The sequence below is a fragment of the Rhinopithecus bieti genome, unplaced genomic scaffold (assembly GCF_001698545.2).
Source record: "Rhinopithecus bieti isolate Rb0 unplaced genomic scaffold, ASM169854v2 scaffold_19939, whole genome shotgun sequence".
NCBI lineage: Eukaryota > Metazoa > Chordata > Mammalia > Primates > Cercopithecidae > Rhinopithecus > Rhinopithecus bieti.
In genome coordinates, this window is record NW_016810019.1 from 4,006,271 (window position 1) to 4,026,558 (window position 20,288).

Consider the following 20,288-nt stretch of genomic DNA (forward strand, 5'->3'; position numbering starts at 1 on the left):
GTGAGCCACCGCGCCCGGCAGAACTGGTTCTTTGATAAGATAATAAAACTGACAAAGCTCTAGCAAGACTGACAAAGAAAAGAGAGAGGACACAAATTACCAATATCAGGAATGAAACAGGGGATATCAAGTTGAGCTTTCTTCAACTTGACAATCTACGAAAACCCTACAGCTGGCATTATACTTAACAGTGAAAGACTGAATGTTTTCCCCCAAAGATCATAACAAGGCAAAGATGTCTCACTATTCTTATTCAACACAGTGCTGCATCTTCTAGTCAGTTAATAAGGCAAGAAAATGGGAGAAAATACAGATAGAAATAACACTATATTTGCAGATAACGTAATTGTCTACATAGAAAACCCCAACAAAACAATTCCTAGAATAAGTGAATTCAGCAAGATAGCAGGATGTAAGATCACACAAAAATCAATTGTATTTCTATATATTAGCAATGAATGTGGGCACCAAAATTAAAAATATCACTTGTAGGCCAGGCACAGTGGCTCATACCTGTAATCACAGCACTTTGGGAATGTGGGCGGATCAGGAGGCCAGGAGTTTGAGACCAGCCTGGCCAACATAGTGAAACCCTGTCTCTACTAAAAGTACAAAAAAATTAGCCAGGCATGGTGGTGGGCACCTGTAATCCCAGCTACTTGGGAGGCTGAGGCAGGAGAATCGCTTGAACCCAAGGAGGCAGAGGTTGCAGTGAGCGGAGATGGCGCCACTGTACTCCAGCCCAGGAGACAGTGCAAGACTCCATCTCAAAAAAAAAAAAAAAAATCACTTGTAATTCCCCTGCCCCAACGACTTAGAAATAAATCGAACATGTGCAAGATTTGTATGTGAAAACTACACAACACTGATAAAAACAATCAAAGATCTGGCAGGGTGCAGTAGCTAACGCCTGTAATCCCAGCACTTTGGGAAGCCAAGGCGGGTGGATCACTTGAGGTCAGGAGTTCGAAACCAGCCTGGCCAACATGGCAAAACTCCGTCTCTTCTATAAATACAAAAATTAGCCGGGTGTGGTGGGGTGTGCCTATAATCCCAGGTACTCGGGAGGCCGAGGCAGGAGAATTGCGCGAATCCAGGAGGCAATAGTTGCAGTGAGCTGAGGTTGCAAAATTGCACTCCAGCCTGGGTGACAAGAGCAAAACTGTCTCAAAAAAAAAAAAAAAAAAAAAAAAATCAAAGATCTGTACAGCCATGTGCTGCATAATGACATTTTGGTCAACAACGGATCACACATACAATGGTGGTCCCACAAGATTATGACTATACCGTATGGCCTAGGTATGCAGCAGGCTCTACCATCCAGGTTTGTGTAAGTACACCCTATGATATTTACACAAAATTAAATCACCTAATGAGGCATTTCTCAGAATGTATTCCTGTCATTAAGTGACACATGACTGTACTCTTTTCTTTGTAGAGAAGGATAGAATTATCCTAAATTTTATATGGAAAGGCAAAGGAACTAGAATAGTGAAAATAATTTTGAAAAAGAGAAAAGGGGAAGAATCCTTCTACTCAAATTCAAAGCTTACTATATAGCTGCAGTAATCAACACTGCGTGGTACTGGCAAAAAGATGAACAGAGATCAATAGAACACAATAGAGAGCCCAGTAATAGACCCACACTAATACGCTCAATTGAATTCTGGCAAAGATACAAAAGTATTTCAATAGAGGAAGAACAGTCTTTTCAACAAGGTGCTATAGCAAGTTGATATCCATAGCCAAAAAAAATAAACTTGGAATTAAACCTCACCCTTTATACACTCAAAATGGATCACATACTAAATGTAAAATGTAAAACTCCACAAAACCTTTAAAAAATATATAGAACCTCTTCAGGATCTAAGGCTAGACAAAGGTCTCTTGGACTTCACACCAAAAGCATGATCCATGGAAGGAAAAATTGATGAACTGGATTTCAACAAAATAAAAAAATTGAGCTCTGCAAAAGGCCGTTAGGATAAAAACACAAGCTACAGACTAGGCAAAAATACTTGCAAACCACCTATCGGACAAAGGTTGAGTTTCTACAACATATAAAGAACTCTTGGCCAGGTGCTGTGGCTCACACCTGTAATCCCAGCACTTTGGGAGGCCGAGGAGGGTGGATCACTAGAGATCAGGAGTTCAAGACCAGCCTGGCTAACATGATAAAACCCCACCTCTACTAAAAATACAAAAATTAGCTGGGTATGGTGGCATGCACCTGTAATCTCAGCTACTCAAGAGGCTGGGGCAGGAGAATCGCTTGAAGCTGGGAGGCGGAGGTTGCAGTAAGCCAAGATCACGCCACTGCACTCCAACCTGGGTGGGTAACACAGCGAGACACCATTTCAAAAAAAAAAAAAGAACTCTCAGAATTCAACAGCAAAAAAGAAAGATTATTAACATCATTAGCTATCAGAGCAATGTAAGTTATAACCACAGTAAGGTATCACTACACTCTTACCAGAATGGCTAAGACTAACATCAAATGCTGGAAAGATGCAGAGAAACTATCAGTCAAACATTACTGGCAGAAATGTAAAATCATACAGCTATTCTGGAAAACTTTGGAATTCCTGGGCATTTATCCAAGAGAAATGAAGACTCCTGTTCACATAAAAACCTGCACACAAATATTTACAGCAACTTTATTTAGATACCTAACAAGAGGAAACATTCCTGACGTCCTTCTACAGGTGTTCACTATGGTACCTCTATACAGACATCCCACTCAGTACTAAAAACAGAACTGTTAATGCAACAACCTGGATCAATGCCCAGATTATGCTGAGTGAAAAGCCAATCCCAAAAGGAAGTATAATCCAATCATAATTTTGGCAAAATTACAGAGATGGAGAACAGACCACTGGTACCAGAGGTTACGAAGGTGGGAGTAGCTATACCCACACAAGAGGAAACTGAGTATGGCTTGTAAGGACAAATGGGATCATTGTGATAGAAATGTTCTGTATCTTGATCTTATCATTTCTATTTTATCTTGGCTTGGTTGTGATATTGCCCTTGTTTTGCAAGATGTTATCATCGGGAAAACCGGGTGGAATCTCTCTGTTATTTCTTACAAGTATATATTTCTTACAATGACCTCAAAATTTTTAAGTTGAATTGACAAAACAAAGTCAATGACTTACATTTATGGTAATAGCTTATGAAATAAGCTAACAAAGGAGTAGACTGATGTTAAGACACACAATTTGGTTCATTTCCTGGACAATTTATTCCTATGGAGTGGTAATTCCAGTGCCTGTTCTTATTCTGCCTAATCACAAGTGATTTTCCTGATGGCCTCAGGTATCTAGTATCTGCCTGGCTAATTCAAACCTATGGATCCCCAATAATGTCTTTTTCTTTTTTAAGACAGGGTCTGGCTCCATCGCCCATGCTGGAGTAGAGTGGTGCAATCTCAGCTCACCGGAACTTCCACATCCTGGGCTCAAGCCATCCTTCCCACCTCCGCCTCATGAGTAGCTGGGAGCATGTTACCACACCAGTTGATTTTTTGGGAGAGACAGGTTCTCCCTATGTTGCCCATGCTGGTCTCAAACTCCTTGGCTCAAGCTACCAGCTACTTGGGAGGCTGAGGTAGGAAAATCGCTTGAACCTGGGAGACAGAGGTTGCAGTGAGCTGAGATTGTGCCACAGTACTCCAGCCTGGGCAACAGAGTGGGACTCCACCTCAAAAAAAAAAAGAAAAAAAGATCATTTTCCCATCCTTATTTTGTACATCAACTGCTTGGAAGCAAAGTAGTTTCAAGAAGTCTGGCAATCTCTCTATAATCTTAGGTACGCGGTCCTACATTTAAGCATATGTTTGTTTCATACATATATATCTTATATATGTATAATCTTTTAAGTTTGTCCTGTTGGTATGAAAATCTAAAATTACTACTTACCATTTGAAGAAGCCAAAGGCAGTTCTTAAATTCTTCCCCATTTAGGAGAAAATTTTGAACAATGACTCCTTCATCCAAATCTGATAAAGAATGTGTTCAATATTTTATATTATTTTACAGTATATTTTGAGAAAGATCTTTATTTGCTTTGTACAAAAATTGCATGACACATTAACATATATCAACATGATACACATGATACATAATTCATATATATATCTACTGTTCCTAAAAGTAATTTTTACCAGTTTTTAAAAATAATATATAAAATATAAAAAAAAAAAAACCCATCTAAAAGTCGTTTTTTTAATATGGTATACTTTCTCCAAAGGAAGAAATTTCTTGCTTTTACTCAGGGGAAAAAAAAGAAAATTAATGTACATTTGAGTAGAATAATTTCATCTAAAAGAGTTCTTTCAGGAGACATCTGGGATTCACTGCATTATTTTTATTTTCTTCTTTTTCCTCTTCTTTTCCAACATTTCTACCATTTTCCTCTTCTTGGTTGATACCAGGCCACTTTCTTTTGTTGCTTTCTTACTGTCACTTGCTAAACTGCGTTTCTTTGTGTTAGGTTTTGACTGCTTTTCATCTTTGTGCACTGTGTCACCAGGCTCCTTTTTGCCAATTTTGGACTGTTCTTTACTTACTACAACACAAAAGAGAGTGCTTTTAGACTGTTTTCCCCTTTGAATGAAATAAACACAGGCTGTCAATAAAGTGAAATTATCTGGATCTCCTCCACTTCTACAATTTAAGAGAGAACAGATTATTCAAAATGTCAACACAATCAAAATCGATTACCAGGAGAAGGCTCTGCTGCTGGAGGAAAGCTTTCTTTCATGTCTGGCACTTTGTCTAGCCACACTCCAAGACACGTCAGCCTGGCTTTAGTGTTTACTTCACAGAGTAAAGATGGGGGAACTTTCTAAACAGAAGAAACAAACATTCATAATGTGCATTTTCAAGAATTTATTTTTCCATAATCAAGTTACCTTAATTTAAAACTTCCTGTATTTTCTTGAATACAAAATATGATATTCAGAAGCAACATATAATGTTCACTCATGGTTAGTTTGACTATGTTATTCACAGAGCCAATTTCTAAGAAGTATTCAGAATTTGAAAATTCTAAAGAAAGGAATCAGGTCTTATTTCCAGGGCTGAACAAAGAACCTTGGAAAAAGAGACATTCAACAAACCATATTCACAGAATGTGTTTATGAGAGAATAAAGAATAAACCAAGAGAGACTGTAAGGAGACTACAGGAGGGAATTTCATTTTCCAAACTGTCTGGTTCAAATGGTTTGTTAATTTCATAATTGATCAGGAGCTTCCAAATTATTTTAGCAATGGCAGTATTTTTACCTAAGAGCTTCCAGAGAACTCCAATATTCAAGAGAGAGGAAAGTAGAGCTTCTCTGACTAGAAAGAGCAGTGCGAGTTCTGGGAAACCGCCAGCTCACACTCAGAAATGACAACCATCAAGGCAGCTCCATGGGAACCTTAATTTTAAAACCATTAGTATCAATCATGCCTGGAAGAGATTTAGAAGTTTGTTTATTTAAAGACCTATGTCTCATGACCCTTAAAAAATATTCCACCTCACTTACGAGCAAGACTTGTATTAAAGTACATTTAGATTGAGTTAAGGCACTGACCTTATCCTGCTCAAGCTTCCACATTTTGATGAAACCATCACTCGATGCTGTAACAATAACATGTTGCTCTGGAATTTCAAAACTGAACATGTCCTTTATCCTAGGAGAGAAATAGTCACACCATAAAAGATCTTGTCCTCCAAAAAGTCTAATATTGTTAAAAACTACACACACAGACTAGTGCTTTCGCAATGTTTCAGGTATTTCCAAACTGCTCAATGAAAGGTGCCTTAAAACGTAACTATGCTTCGCATTCCCATTAATGATATATATTCAGGCCCAAAATACAAGATAAAAGCAACTGCCAACTATATATCTGAAGGAAAAGTTGAAAAGATAACAGATAACTAATCAGGTTATTACAAAGGAACTAAAGATGAGAAAAACAAAGCCCATCACCGCAAGAAACTCCAAGTTCAGTAAGGAGAGAAAAGACAACAGAAATGACGAATCAAGGCCTCTCCCACACACCCATTTCCCTCATCTCCAGTCCTACCACTGTTAGTCTAAGCTGCTATTATTTTTCCTCTGGATTACGGAAGTAGCCTAATTGGCCTTTCTGCTTCTATTTTGCCCCTTAACAATTTTTTTTTTTTTTTTTTTAAGACGGAGTCTTGCTCTGTCACCCAGGCTGGAGTGCAGTGGCGGGATCTCAACTCACGACAACCTCCGCCTCCTGGATTCAAGCGATTCTCCTGCCTCAGCCTCCTGAGTAGCTGGGATTACAGGTGTGCACCACCATGCCCAGCTAATTTTTGTATTTTTAGTAGAGACGGGGTTTCACCATGTTGGTCAGGCTGATCTCAAACTCCTGACCTTGTAATCTGCCTGCCTCGGCCTCCCAAAGTGCTGGGATTATAGGCGTGAGCCACTGCACCCAGCCAACAATTTTTAAAAATGTAAATCAAATCTTGTAACTTCCAGGCTTAAAACCCTACAAAACTGGGACCTACTTTAAAATAACATGGGAGAGGAGGAAGTGGCTAGGCATATAGATGAAGCAAGACTGGCCACACAATGACAGTTGCTAAAGCTGGTGGTGGGTCTTAAGGGGTTAGCACCTTAAACTAGTCTAAATGCTTTTAAATTTTTCCATAGTAAGAAAAATTATGATGATTGTGGGCACCGTTTGGCTTCCACCATCCTCTCCTTGCTCATTCTCACCTAGTCACAGTTCTTCTATCTGCTCCTAAAATACACCAAGCTCTGTTCTCCCTCAGGGTCTTTGCACCTGTGCCTCTCTCTTCTTTTAAAAACTAGCTCCTTTTTCATTCCTAAGGTCTCACATCTTCTTCCCTCATCATCCTATCTAAACCAATTACCCTTGTTAATCTTTAATCACTCTACTTTTCTATTTCCATCCTGTCATGATCTGCTTGTTTATAATCTGTTGCCTCCTTACAATATAAAAGCCATGAGAGCACAAGCTCCCGTCTTTTCTGTTCATCATTAAATACCTCGTGTAGTATTTCATAATGATGCTCAATGAATACTTGTTAAATAAATGAATGGTCAAATATCTTAAGTGTTACTAGTACATCTGGAATGGGCGACCTTGAAGAATATGTTTACTTCCCAATATAGGAGAAGAGTAAGGCCTTTATACTACTGACTGCAGTACTCTTACAGACTTCTTAAAACTTAACTACTGTTTAAGAAATAAGAACTAAGACTCATTTGAGACATAGAACATGCAAAGGGAGCACATTAAATTCTAACTCTGTATATTACATCACCTTTTTCAAAATTACTGGAAAAAGCAGGGATATAAGAGTCAGATAAAACCAGGTTCAGCTCTCAGCTCCATTACCTAAGAGTGGGGTAATATTGGCCAAGCCACTTAACTACTTACTTTGGGACTATCCACCCACTAGAAATAGAGAAAGCATTAAAAGTTAATAAAAACTGGCACAAAATAGGAACTCAATAACGTCAATTCACTTCTCCTGCAGGAAAAAAAAAATCACATGGAAAAGGGGAAGAAGTAGGCAAAGGGAATTACATAAAAGGACAAAAGTAGATGGGAACAAAGCTCAAGACTGTTTAGTCTTTTATTTGTTCAAATATGCTTGATTTCAGGCTCCAAGTCTAACAGACATTTAAAAAATATCTTGTGCAAATGAGAGTCCTGAAAACAATTTCATCACTTTTGCATTATTATTATTATTTTTGAGACGGAGTCTCACTCTGTCACCAGGCTGGAGTGCAGGGGTGCGATCTTGGCTCACTGCAACCTCCGCCTCCAGGGTTCAAGCGATTCTCCTGCCTCTCCCTCTCGAGTAACTGGGACTACAAGGACGTAACACCACATCAATTATTTTATTTTTAATAGAGATGGGTTTCACCATGTTGGCCAGGATGGTCTCGATCTCTTCACCTCCTGATCCGCCTGCCTCCGCCTCCCAAAGTGTTGGGATTACAGGTGTGAGCTACTGCGCCCGGCCCACTTTTGCATTATTAAAGGCCAGGAAGATAACATTTTCCCATCTTATTAGACTCCAGATACCATATACTGTATATGTAGAGATGTCTGATTATTTCTGCAGTTGTCAATAAAAACATATAACCTGGTTTATGAAACTACTGCATATATACCATTTACTAAGACTAGACATATACACCAGAGATTAGTAAAAATACCTATTTTCATGAGCTTTAAATTCACAGAGGCACACTAGCGAATCACAGTCAAAAAACCTTATAACTTCTTCATCTCCAGCCACTGCAAGGACAGACTCCTGAGAGAGAGGAAAAAGAGTAATAACATCCAGAATGTCATCAACAGTTCCAACCATCACCACCAACTTTCGTCACTGATTTCTGATTACTTACTGAAAGAAATTTAACAGAGGAAATTCTCTTTTGATTTGTGATGGTGCCACTCATGGATGCAGTGTCAAGCTGATAGATGTCTATTTTATTCTGTATGATAACTACATATTGCTCTCCACTTGGGGACCACTCTACTATGTGAGCATCTATAGGTGGAAAAAAATGAAGTTTACTTATTTTGTAAATAAAACATAAAATGATCATAGCAATAATAAAAATAGAAAATATTTATACTGTGTATTTTCAAATTTATTATCCTAGTTCATCTTCATAACACATTTTACAAGTTAAGTTTTTTAGAAAACAATCTAGGTTCAAAAAGTCAAAGCTTGGCCAGGTGCAGTGGCTCAAACCTGTAATGCCAGCACTTTGGGAAGCCAAGGTGGGTGGATCACTTAAGGCCAGGAGTTTGAGACCAGCCTGGCCAACATGGCAAAACCCCATCTCTACCAAAAAATACAAAAGATTAGCCAAGCATTGTGGCACGCGTCTGTAATCCCAGTTACTCGGGAGGGTGAGACAGGAGAATCACTTGAACTCAGAAGGCAGAGGCTGTAGTGAGCTGAGATAGCACCACTGCACTCCAGCCTGGGTGACAGAGTGAGACTCTATCTCAAAAAATCAAATCAAATCAAATCAAAGGCAGGTGGCAGAGCCACAACAAGAATCTGGATCTAAAATGGGAAAAGAAAGAAACCCAAAGCATTTGCTCGGAGATAACCACCACCATGCAGAGAAATAAATATGTAACATACACACACGTAAAAATGTGTTTCTATATTCATATTCCATAAGTCACTGTAAAACATACAGGTTGAGTATCCCTTATCCAAAACACCTGGGACCAGAACTGTTTTGGATTTTGTAATATCTGCATACATACAATGAAATATCTCGAGGATAAAACCCACGAAACTCATGTTGCAAGTCTACACATGAAATTCATCTACGTTTCATATACATCTAGCCTGAAGGTACTTTTACAAAATATTTTAAATAATTTTGTGCATGAAACAAAGTTCTGATGTGACCCATCATGAGGTTAGGTGTTGAATTTTCTACTTGAGGCATCGCATCAGTGCTCAAAAAGTTTCAGATTTTGGAGCATTTCAGATTTCCAGATTAGGAATGCTCAACCTGTATTTCAAACAAAAATACTCACTTTGCTTTATATTTTTTATGAATGCTGATCTTCCTTCTACAAGATTCCACGTTCTGCAAAACAGGAAGCTTACTTATGGTGTGATCACCAACTACCTTTTACTAAGTGTAAAAGAACAAGCATAATGAAGGCTTACTCACGTGACAATTTTAGTAAACATTGACTATTTAAAAGACCTGCTATCTTTCTTACAGCAACATTTTGAAATATTATGAGGCAGCAATAAGACTTGCTCTATTCTCATATCCCTTTAACATGCCGTATCCATTGTATTTTCAAAAGGTTTCCCTTTCTAAAATCTTCAATTCACAGCTATGATGACTGCAGCATAGCTGCATGTTTGAAAATAGTTTTCATTTTATCCTACCACTGTGAAAAGTTCACCAGCTTTTGACATTTCCCTTGTATCACAGTATTTTTAAATGGTGGAGGGCTGTAGTAAAAGATACACCTTAGAAAAATGCTCTTGAGCATTAATGACTTACCTTAATGTCTTATCTGTACCAACCGAGAGAGCCAACTTGCCAGATGGGTGAATAGAAAGGAAGGTCACCTGTCCTCTATAATGAAACCAACAGTTAGTCCCCAACTTGACTGGCACATCGAGAATGCCAAAGGGAAAGAGCCCAACTCACTTGTGAGCTTTAATTGACTTCAGGCATTCCCATTTCTTTGCATCCCAGATACAGATGAGTCCATCTTCCGCTCCACTGATTAAATGCCTGTTGCCATAGAATTTCAGGCAAGTTATTGTACCTATGGAAAAACCAATATAGGCAAAAATAATATTCATTTTAAATGCAAACTCCATTTCTGATTTGAAGGCTATGCTATGCTAAGTAAAACACTCAGTATCTTTTTTTTTTTTTTTTTTGAGGCAGGGTTTCACTCTTGTTACCCAGGCTGAAGTGCTATAGCACAATCTTATCCCACTGCAACCTCTGCCTCCTAGGTTCAAGCAATCTTCCCACCTCAACCTCCTGAGTAACTGGGACTACAGGTGCACATCAATACACCTAGCTAATTTTTGTGTTTTTTGTAGACCCAGGGTTTCACCATGCCATGTTGCCCAGGTTGGTCTTGAACTCCTGGGACCAAGCGATCTGCCCACCTCAGCCTCCCAAAGTGCTGGGATTACAGGGGTGAGCCACTGTGCCTGGCCTCAGTGTCTTAGTATTACTAAAATATACCTTAAATTTTTTCATATAAGTACAGTTGTTCAAATCTATGCAAATATTTTCAGCAGAGTATCTCCAGTTTAGATACACATTTGAACAAATCAGTTCACGTCCTTGCTTTACCTCTTCAAATTATAAATTTAGAAGGTGGCTGGCTAGGAAAGTTTGAGCAGAAGTAAACAAAACTAACCAGCTAACAAGCTAATCTGGGGAACAAACCAGCTGTACTGCCACATGACTTCCACTTTCTAAACAGTGAATGAGCTACCCAATCAGCCACAATCCAATCATTATCACTCAGACCTGTTTTGATCCATTTCCACACATTTCGCATTCATTTCTTCATATTTTCCTCTCGTTATTATCCTATTTCTCACTTTGGAAAGTTTGCTTTCCCATACCTGCTTCCCTAGAAAAAAACTTACTATTAGCAACTCTCTAAAATAGGATATATGCACCCATGAAAAGGAATGAGCTCATATCCTTTGCAGGGATGTGGATGCAGTTGGAAGCCATGATCCTCAGCAAACTAATGCAGGAAGAGAAAACCAAACATTGGCTGGGCAATGTGGCTCATGCCTGTAATCCCAGAACTTCGGGAGGCCAAGGCAGGCAGATCACCTGAGGTCAGGAGTTGAAGACCAGTCTGGCCAACACGGCGAAAACATGTCTCTACTGAAAATAGAAAAATTAGCTAGATGTGGTGGTGTGTGCCTGTAGTCCCAGCTACTCAGGAGGCTGAGGCACAAGAATCGCTTGAACCCGGGAGATGGAGGTTGCAGTGAGCCGAGATCACACCACTGCACTCGAGCCTGGGTGACAGAGCAAGACTCCATCTCAAAAAAAAAAAAAAAAAAAAAAAGAAAAGGAAGAAAGAAAAAGAAAAGAAAGAAAACCAAACCAAATGCCGCATGTTCTCACACAGGGGACGAACAAGACACACTGGGGCCTGTGGCAGCAGAAGGGTTGGGGGAAAGAGAACATTAGAAAGAATAGCTAATGGACGCTGGGTGATGGGATGATCTGTACAGCAAACCAACGTGGGACGTTTACCTGTCTAACAAACCTGCACATCCTGCATGTGTACCCCTAAACTTAAAATAAAAGTTGAAGGAAAAACAGAAAAGAATTAAAAAAGGAAAAAAAAAAAGATTTATACGAGAAACAGAAGAAACTAAGAGCCCTACTTCATTCACCCCCCAATCTCAACTCCTTTTACGTAATTCCTTTTCTTATTGTTGTACTCTTGTACTAATGGGTTTGGGCAGGTCAAATTTAGAGAGAAGACTTCTTTGTATGAACCAGGACTAGGAGATAGAGAAAAAAAGAATGTATATTTGAATCATTCAAAGCACAGCTTCTGATGAAGAGCAAGACAGCTGTCAAAGCAGCAATGGACAGTCTGCCACGGTCTGAAAGTGTCCCCCGAAATTCATCTGCTGAAACTTAGTTGCCAATGTGATAGTTTAAGAGGTGATGGTTACTAAGTCACGAGGGCAAGCCCCGAGGAACGGGATTAGAGGACTGCGACCTTCTGAAAGTTTTTTTTGGCTGGGCGCGGTGGTTCACGTCTGTAATCTCAGCACTTTGGGAGGCGGAGGCGGGTGGATCACTTCAGGTCGAGTTCAAAACCAGCTTGGCCAACATGGTAAGACCCCCGTCTCTACTGAAAACACAAAAATTAGTTGGGTGTGGTGACAGGTGCCTATAATCCAAGCTACCTGGGAGGCTCAGACAGGAGAATCGCTTAATCCCAGGAGGCAGAAGTTGCAGTGAGCCAAGATCACGCCACTGCACTACAGCCTGGGTGACAAAGCGAGACCCCGCCCCCCGCTCCCCAAAAGTTTTTTTTGTTTGTTTGCTTTTTTAAAACTGGCTCCAACTCTCAAGCTTGAACTTACAAAATTGTGTAGGGAGTTGCTTTGCCCTTCCACCATATGAGGACACAACAACAGAGCGCCAGTCCTTACGAGACATGAAAATCTGCTGATGCCTTAGTCTTAGACTTCCCAGCCTCTACGACTGTGAGAAATAAATCTCTATTATTGATAAATTATTCACTCTAAGGTATTTCGTTATAGCAGTCTGAATAAACTAAGGGAATCTAATAGAAGGAAGCCATTTATGGCTGCAAATTTACTGCTGGAAACCAACGCCTGGTGTGGATCCTCTGAAATACATGTAAGATTGGATAGGAAAAGGGTACCTATTTTATCTGCCTTTCTTTGCAGAAAACCAACTTTCTTAGCTGAGTTACTCCTCATTCTCTGTCCCCTGGGAAAATGCAATAAAATCAGCATAAAATGTTTGGTACTGAAGAAAAAAATTTACCTGTTCAGTCTTTCTCTCCCTTGATTGTGCCACTATCCTGGGTAACTTGACCACCAGGGTGGAAAACCAAACCACAAGCTGGGCATTGTAGTACTACTTCTTGACTTCAACTCCAGTGACCTTTGCCTCCCCTGCATTTCAGTCCCCTATACGACAGGCTGAGCGTCGTTACCACATAGAGCTGTTCCACAGTATAACACTTGACCTCTAGGAACCTATTTGTTGACCACAATCTCACATCTTCCCATCCCTTTCACGCCTTCCTGCACTCACACTCCACCTGCTTTTGTATTTCAGAGATCTCCAGGCCCTTGACAACACTTTTCTTTTTTTTGAGACAGAATCTTGTTCTGTCACCTAGGCTGGAGTGCAGTGGCACAATCTCGGCTCACAGCAACCTCCGCCTCCCCGGGTTCAAGCGATTCTCCTGCCTCAGCCTCCCGAGTAGCTGGGACTACAGGTGCGTGCCACCACGCGTAGCTAAGGTTTTGTATTTTTAGTAGAGACGGGGTTTCTCCATGTTAGCCAGATGGTCTCGATCTCCTGACCTCGTGCTCAGCCCACTTCAGCCTCCCAAAGTGCTGGGATAAAGGTGTGAGCCACCACGCCTGGCCTGTGACAACACATTTTCTCTATGCTGACAACCTAATCCACTCCTTCACCAAAATTCTTAATTCCTTTGTAACTCAATCCTTCTACCGCACACACCAAGCAACCTTCCCTCTCTAGGGAAACGTCTGTGGCTTATTACTGAAGAAACTCAGAAAATCTTGCGAACTGATGTTACTCAATCTGTAGCTGCCAATTCCAATGGCGCAGGCCTTCATCAGTCCTTCTGTTGGGGTTCTCAGTCAGCATCCCTCCTACACAAACTGGCAGTACTTTCCTCAAGCCCACGTCATTCATTTGCTAGCTTGCCCTCTCCCTCCCTCCCAATTCAGTCTCTACCTGGCTCTCTCAAGGACTCCAGGTTCTGGTCCCATCTACTTCTCCAGCCACTCAAACTCCCAGTTTAACCTTCTCATAATCCGGAACTGCTTACAGTTCCCCATGAACACCAGCGGTCAAAAGCATGGGCTCCAGACCTAGGTGCAAGTTCTAGTTCCACTGTTTGAGACCTCAGGCAAGTCAAGTAACATCTTTGAAACTAGGTGTTCTCTTCTACTTTCTTGGCACAGAAGGGTACTTAATATGCCCTCAATAAAGTTAGATATTGCTATGATGCTACTACCTGTGCTCCTCATACTGCCACCTCTGCCTGGAATGTCCTTTCTCCCTCTTTGCAAACTTTACCTGCCTAACAACTGACATTTCTCTTTTAAGATAATTCAGATGTCATTTTAAGGAAGGTTTCAGTGAAAACCTCACTGTGACTCCCTAACTCTCTGACTGGGTTAAATGCCTCCTTTCTGTCTCCCAATACAGACCAAAAGCCAACCCAGAGCAACAAACGATTTTTTTTTTTTTTGAGACAGAGTCTCACTCTGTCGCCCAGGCTGGAGTGCAGTGGCGCGATCTCAGCTTACTGCAAGCTCTGCCTCCTGGGTTCAAACGATTGCCCTGCCTCAGCCTCCCAAGTAGCTGGGACTACAGGTGCGTGCCACCACACCTGGCTAATTTTTTTTGTATTTTAGTAGAGACAGGTCTGGTCTTGAGCTACCAACCTCAGGTGATCCACTCACTCAGCCTCCCAAAGTGCTGGGATTACAGGTGTGAGCCACTGCACCCGGCTAAGAAATCATTTTTTAAAACATTCTTCTATCTTCTAGCACAGAATCTGCTATAAAGTAGACAAAACAAATTGTTCAACTGAAGTCAAATTGTAAAGAACACCTCCATGTTCTCATCTTAAGAGATACAATTTTCTTACCACTGTGATGCACTAGAGCCCCATGCTCTATCTTCTTTTTCATGTCATAAATGTGAATTGTTTCATCTTTACTCCCAGTGACCACAAAACGACTATTGACAGCTACTGCTGACAAGGAGGCAGTGTGAGCATGGTGAGTGAAGTCAGCCACAAGAGTCCATTGCTGCTGAAGATGAAAACATACAATTAATGCCACAGTCACACCACAGTTTTACCAACTATCCACTGGTAGTTTTCATGAATCATGGAACCATTTATCTGCTTCTGAAAAGATAAACTGTTCCACGATTCATGAAAACTATCAATGGATCCTATAAAGGGAAAAATGACATGTTAAACTACAAAATGACATGTAGTTTACACAAAGGACTTGAGACTTGATAAGGAAAGTAAAGCAAGGAGGTGGGCAGGCAACACTGGGTATCATCACTCTAGAACACAGTAATGGAGACTGGACAAGGGAAGACTTTTAGATCCTACACAAAGCTTTAACTCTTCAATGTTGTTACTTTATATGTGAGACTTAATTTATTTTTTCAGATATTCAAATTTTTATTTGAATTTATTCTTTCAAATGATGAGTGCCTACTATGTGTCTGGCACTATTCCAAGCAGTTGATATATATAGCAGTGAACTGCGACTCTTCCACCTAAGCCTCCTGAGTAGCTGGGATTACAAGCACTAGCCATCATGCCCAGCTAATTTTGGTAGAGACGGGGTTTCACCACGTTGGTCAGGCTGGTCTTGAACTCCTGACCTCAGGTGATCCACCTTCCTCACCCTACCAAAGTGCTGGGATTCCATGGGTGAGCCACCGCACCCGGCCGACAAGTCTTATAAAGAAAACCCAACAGAGTAAAGGTACGTTTCCATGAGTACCAACATAAGCCCTAGAGAATCACCAGTAATGAAATCTCAGGAACTCTGTGCTTATTGCCATGGGAAGTCTGACTGGATGAGTGCGAAGCACGACAGCAAAATACACACACACACTCCTTAAACTGAAGGAACTGCATCAAAAAGTATTTGCAAACCAAACCGAAAAAGAAAAAAAACCCATCAGACTTCTCTGAACATGTGTTACTGCAAATCGGGTCCTTAATAATTACAGCAACAGATACTCCTTCCATCATTTAAGACCAAGGGGGCCTCCTTCGAATCAAGCATTCTTGCAGGGCTGCTACGGCCTTACATCAAATAATAACCTTTTAAAATCCACATATTGCAGGTTATCTAGGCTGCTGCTTAGATTTAGTAGCAGTATAGTGTAATGGTTCAGAATTTCAAATGTCAGAGACCCTTGGGGGCTCCTGACACTTTGGGGTCAGCTCTGCCAATTATTATCTGTGTGCCTTCAGCAGTCACTTAACCTATCTAGGACCAACATTTTGGTTCCTCATCTGCAAAACGAGAATAACTGCATCCTCCTCAGAGGGTTGCCGTGAGGCCTACTGTGTGTCTGGAACAGAGTTAAGTAATTTCACTACAAAAAAAAAATTAGATAGTATCATCTTTGACTATTAAAAACACGTCACTTTTCAGCCAAAGACCAAGAGCAAATAACTGGAATAGGAAACAAAATAAACAAAAGCAATAGGTCAAGTGATATACTTCCAGATTTTCTGGATAATTAAAGACGGACGCCTTGACTTCACAAAGAAGTACTGTACTCAATAAAACGAGTTTCTAGAAAATGCTTAGAATTGCTTCGAGAATAAAAGTGAGCTAGATGTTAGGAGGTCGGATTTCTAGTCGTGAGTATAGTCTCATCTACCTATTTGACTACTGGCAATTTATTTGACCTTTTATTTATTCACACATCTAGTAATATCATATTCTGCTGCAATTTCTCTCCATCTATGTGTCTCCTCAGTCCGCCACCCCTTATGTAGGGAACGTGTCTAAGGCACCATCCATACCTCCAGCATCTTTGCATCTCCACCGCCCAGCTCGCCATAAGTTCCCAACAAATAACGAATTGGTATCGCTTTATCTATAAGGGATTTATCCTAATCTAGATTTAGTAATTTGTAAAATTCCAGGACAGAAATTCAGCAAAAGAGCGAGATCTTCTTTCATTAAATTCTGAATACTGTCAACTTATGGGATCGATCCTTAAATCCACAATCTACGACTCATTTGTCCATATGCAGAAATGCCGGTTTCCTCTGTGTCCCGTGGACCTTTTGTCTACTAGAAAAGGCAGATGTTGTCTCATTTTCATAAAATATCCATTCTACGTTTTCAAAGGTTAGCTTTTCTCTTAAGTCTCTTACGTTTCATTCATCAAATTATCCAGTGAACAGCAGGCGCTCCAATGTTTACCTCTGCTGTGCAGGAACCAAACCCGACCTTCCCGGCCCTGCCTCGACTGTCTCTAGGTACGCGGTATCTCACCTCGTGGTCGCCGCACGCCTCGGACTCCGGGTGTACAGCGAACCCAAAGAGGACCTGCTCGTAGCAACCAGCGACCAGCTCCATTCAGCAGCGAACGTGCCTGTTCAGCCAGCCCGGCTCAGCCTGGAGGTGATAGAACCGGATGCCAAAAAAAAAAAAGGTCTGAGTCCTTTTTTGCATCGGCGCTCGAATTATACGTCAGGTTCCAGGGCTCCCTTTAAGTCGCCTGTAAACGTGGAAACACTTTCAGCGCGAGGAGGTCACATAGATTTCCCAAGAGGAGAATAAGTAAAGATGCCACATGAGAAGGTTCTCACTGCAAGAAGAAAAAAATCGGGGGCAAGCAGGCATATCTCAGGAAGGTGCGAGCTGGGCCTGAGGGGAGCGGGCGGGACTTCCTCTGCGAAGCCCCTCATCTCCGTGACGTCAGGAGGCGGCGGGGCCGACTTCCGGCCGGGTGGGTAGTGGCTGTGGTGCAGGCATCGCCTATTGTCGTGGGCTATGTACTACTAGGATAGAAGTTTTTGTTCAAGAAACAGCGGAACAAGCCTTTCTGTCGCTAACAGGGCAAGGAGGGGTGGGATTAGGGTTCTCGGTGACCTGTTCCAGCGGCGCAGCACTCACTCTGCCTGGACGGACCCGGTGTGCTAGATGTGTCCCCGTTCGCGTCTGCCCGGGCCAGAATCCCCGCCCTGCACACTTTCTCTGCCCGCTTGCTCCGCTTGTCTAACTCTGGGGTTGTGTGGTCCAGGGTTGCGGCACGTCCTGGGGAGGGAGCAGTGAACCTTGTTTTTTTTTTTTTTTTCTTTTTTTTTTTTTTGGATGAAGTTTCGCTCTTTTTGCCCAGGCTGAAGTGCAGGGGCGCGATGTCGGCTCACCGCGACCTCCGCCTCCTGGGTTCAAGCAGTTCTCCTGCCTCAGCCTCCCGAGTAGCTGGGATTACAGGCATGCGCCACCACGCCTGGCTAATTTTAATTTTTTTGGCAGAAACAGGGTTTCTGCACGTTGGCCAGGCTGGTTTTGAACTCCCGACCTCAGGTGATCCGTCTGCCTCGACCTCCGAAAGTTGCTGGGATTACAGGCGTAAGCCACCGCGCCGGGCCAGAGCCTTCATTTGGAAGTTAGGAAGATAGAGTGAGCCTGAGCAACATATTTTGATGCCGTCTCTACAAAAATGTTTACAAATTACCCCGGCGTAGTGGCGCCCGCCTGTGTTCCCAGCAACTCAGAAGGCTGGGGTGGGATGATTGCTTGAGCCCAGGAGGCTGCAGTGAGCCTAGATCGCGCCACTGCACTCCAGCCTGGGGGACGAGCCAGACCCCGTTTCAAAGAAAAAAAAAAGTCTTGTTTAATAAGGTTTAGAGATTCAGGTTTGTGTTAGACATTACAGCTTTCCCACAAGCTCCGAATAGAGTAAATCTTGGTTCGTATAGTTCTCATAAACACTGTAGTAGGTCATTTGGTAAACAAGATGCATAGTCCATCCTTGTCAAATCTTCAGCCTCCATTTCAAGTGCAATACAATGCTTGAGCGCTTAGACCCTTTTGTTTCCAATAACTTTTCTTCTGTGGTATTCTGAATTGTCAGTACATGTTAATTAATAGAGGCCGGTTTGAGTCTTGCGGAAATGATTTCACTTGGGATGCTTTGCTTGTCATTGCAGTGCAGGAAAGGCCTTGTCATCGTTAGAGATAGATAATCGGTGCCACGAAGAAAAGTCAACACGGAGACAAAAGATCTCTCAGCAAGGCAATGTTTACTTTCTGCAGAAAGGGTGCTCCATTGCAGATGGAACAATGGCGAGAGCACACCTGAACAAAGGCAAAGCAGACATACCTTACGCATTTGGGTTGTCCTTGCTGCTGTGTCCTGCATCCGTTGGCTGGAGCTGGACCTCATAATCTTACACCGATACCCGATTTGCTAAATAGGCTGTGAGCTGGAACTTGCCTGTGAGCACGTTCCACAGTTGCATAGGATAGGGCTTAACAAAGAGTTATTAGCACAAGGCAAGGAGGCTTGAAGTAAGTTAGTCTTTAAAAGAAACTATTGTTTCTAACACGTAGGATTTATTCTTTAACAAGAAGGGAAACTTTGAAGAGGAAACTTTACTTTCTACATCATCTGCCAGCTTTGTCAAGGCCAAATGTTAGCACTTCTCAGACACTGAAATGCTGTTGACAAACTAATTCTCAGTCTAGTGGAAATCCTTGTATTAATTCACCCTTCTAAAATCATTCTTGGCTGGATGCAGTGGCTCACGCCTGTAATTCCAGCACTTTGGGAGGCCGAGGCTGGCGGATCACTTGAGGTCAGGACTCTGTCTTAAAAAAAAGGCCGGACGCAGTGGCTCACGCCTGTAATCCCAGCACTTTCACGAGGTCAAGAGATTGAAGATCAAGACCATCCTGGCCAACGTGGTGAAACCCCTTCTCTACTAAAAATACAAAAATTAGCTGGGTGTGGTGGTGTGTGCCTATAGTCCCAGCTGCTCGGGAGGGTGAGGCAGGAGAATCGAACTAGGGAGGTGGAGGTTGCAGTGAGCAGAGATCCCACCACTGCACTCCAAGGTGGGCAACAGAGTGAGACTCTGTCTCAAAAAAAGAAAAAGGCATTCTTTCACTCGGTGCTAGTTATCTTCATTGTGTTACAAAAAGTCAAATTATTTTACGATTTAGATTACTTTTTGTGTAATGTGTAACTTTCCACCAGAGAACCACTAAGATTAGAGGAGTGTGAAGTGAGTGTCCTCTGGACGTTAGACTAGATACTAATAAGCAGGACTTCTTGTTGTTGTTTTGAGACGGAGTCTCGCTCTGTCGCCCAGGCTGGAGTGCAGTGGTGCCATCTCGGCTCACTGCAAGCTCTGCCTCCTGGGTTCAGGCCATTCTCCTGCCTCAGCCTCCCTAGTAGCTGGGACTACAGGTGCCCGTT

At 41.9% G+C, this 20,288-nt stretch overlaps 1 protein-coding gene across 4 annotated transcripts; it reads right to left on the bottom strand.

Moving 5' to 3' along the window:
* Window positions 1–4,029: 4,029 nt before the first annotated feature.
* PAK1IP1 (PAK1 interacting protein 1) lies at window positions 4,030–17,724 on the bottom strand. Of its 4 annotated transcripts, none has more exons than XM_017891157.1 (10): window positions 17,354–17,724; window positions 14,956–15,118; window positions 10,212–10,332; window positions 10,062–10,136; window positions 9,577–9,629; window positions 8,415–8,560; window positions 8,223–8,320; window positions 5,583–5,682; window positions 4,725–4,848; window positions 4,030–4,569 (listed from the first exon to the last, which is right to left on the bottom strand). In XM_017891157.1, exons 1-10 carry the CDS (start codon window positions 17,435–17,437, stop codon window positions 4,355–4,357), a joined length of 1,179 nt encoding a protein of 392 aa, XP_017746646.1. In that variant the 5' UTR covers window positions 17,438–17,724; the 3' UTR covers window positions 4,030–4,354. The 4 variants fall into 4 exon arrangements, with proteins under 4 accessions (XP_017746646.1, XP_017746644.1, XP_017746643.1 ...); XM_017891155.1 differs by having other exon boundaries at window positions 9,577–9,644; XM_017891154.1 differs by having other exon boundaries at window positions 9,577–9,644; window positions 14,956–15,121; window positions 17,354–17,720.
* Between the last annotated feature and the right edge of the window lie 2,564 nt (window positions 17,725–20,288).

Bases quoted from the DNA above. Each gene is read 5' to 3' on its own strand.
- PAK1IP1 (XM_017891154.1), bottom strand. From the start codon at position 17,437: ATGGAGCTGGTCGCTGGTTGCTACGAGCAGGTCCTCTTTGGGTTCGCT. The intron at 15,122-17,353 runs GTGAGATACCGC...TTTCATCTTCAG, and splicing joins AGGCGTGCGGCGACCACGAG to CAGCAATGGACTCTTGTGGC. The intron at 9,645-10,061 runs GTAAGTCATTAA...ACCATAAGTAAG, and splicing joins GGTACAGATAAGACATTAAG to CTTCCTGTTTTGCAGAACGT.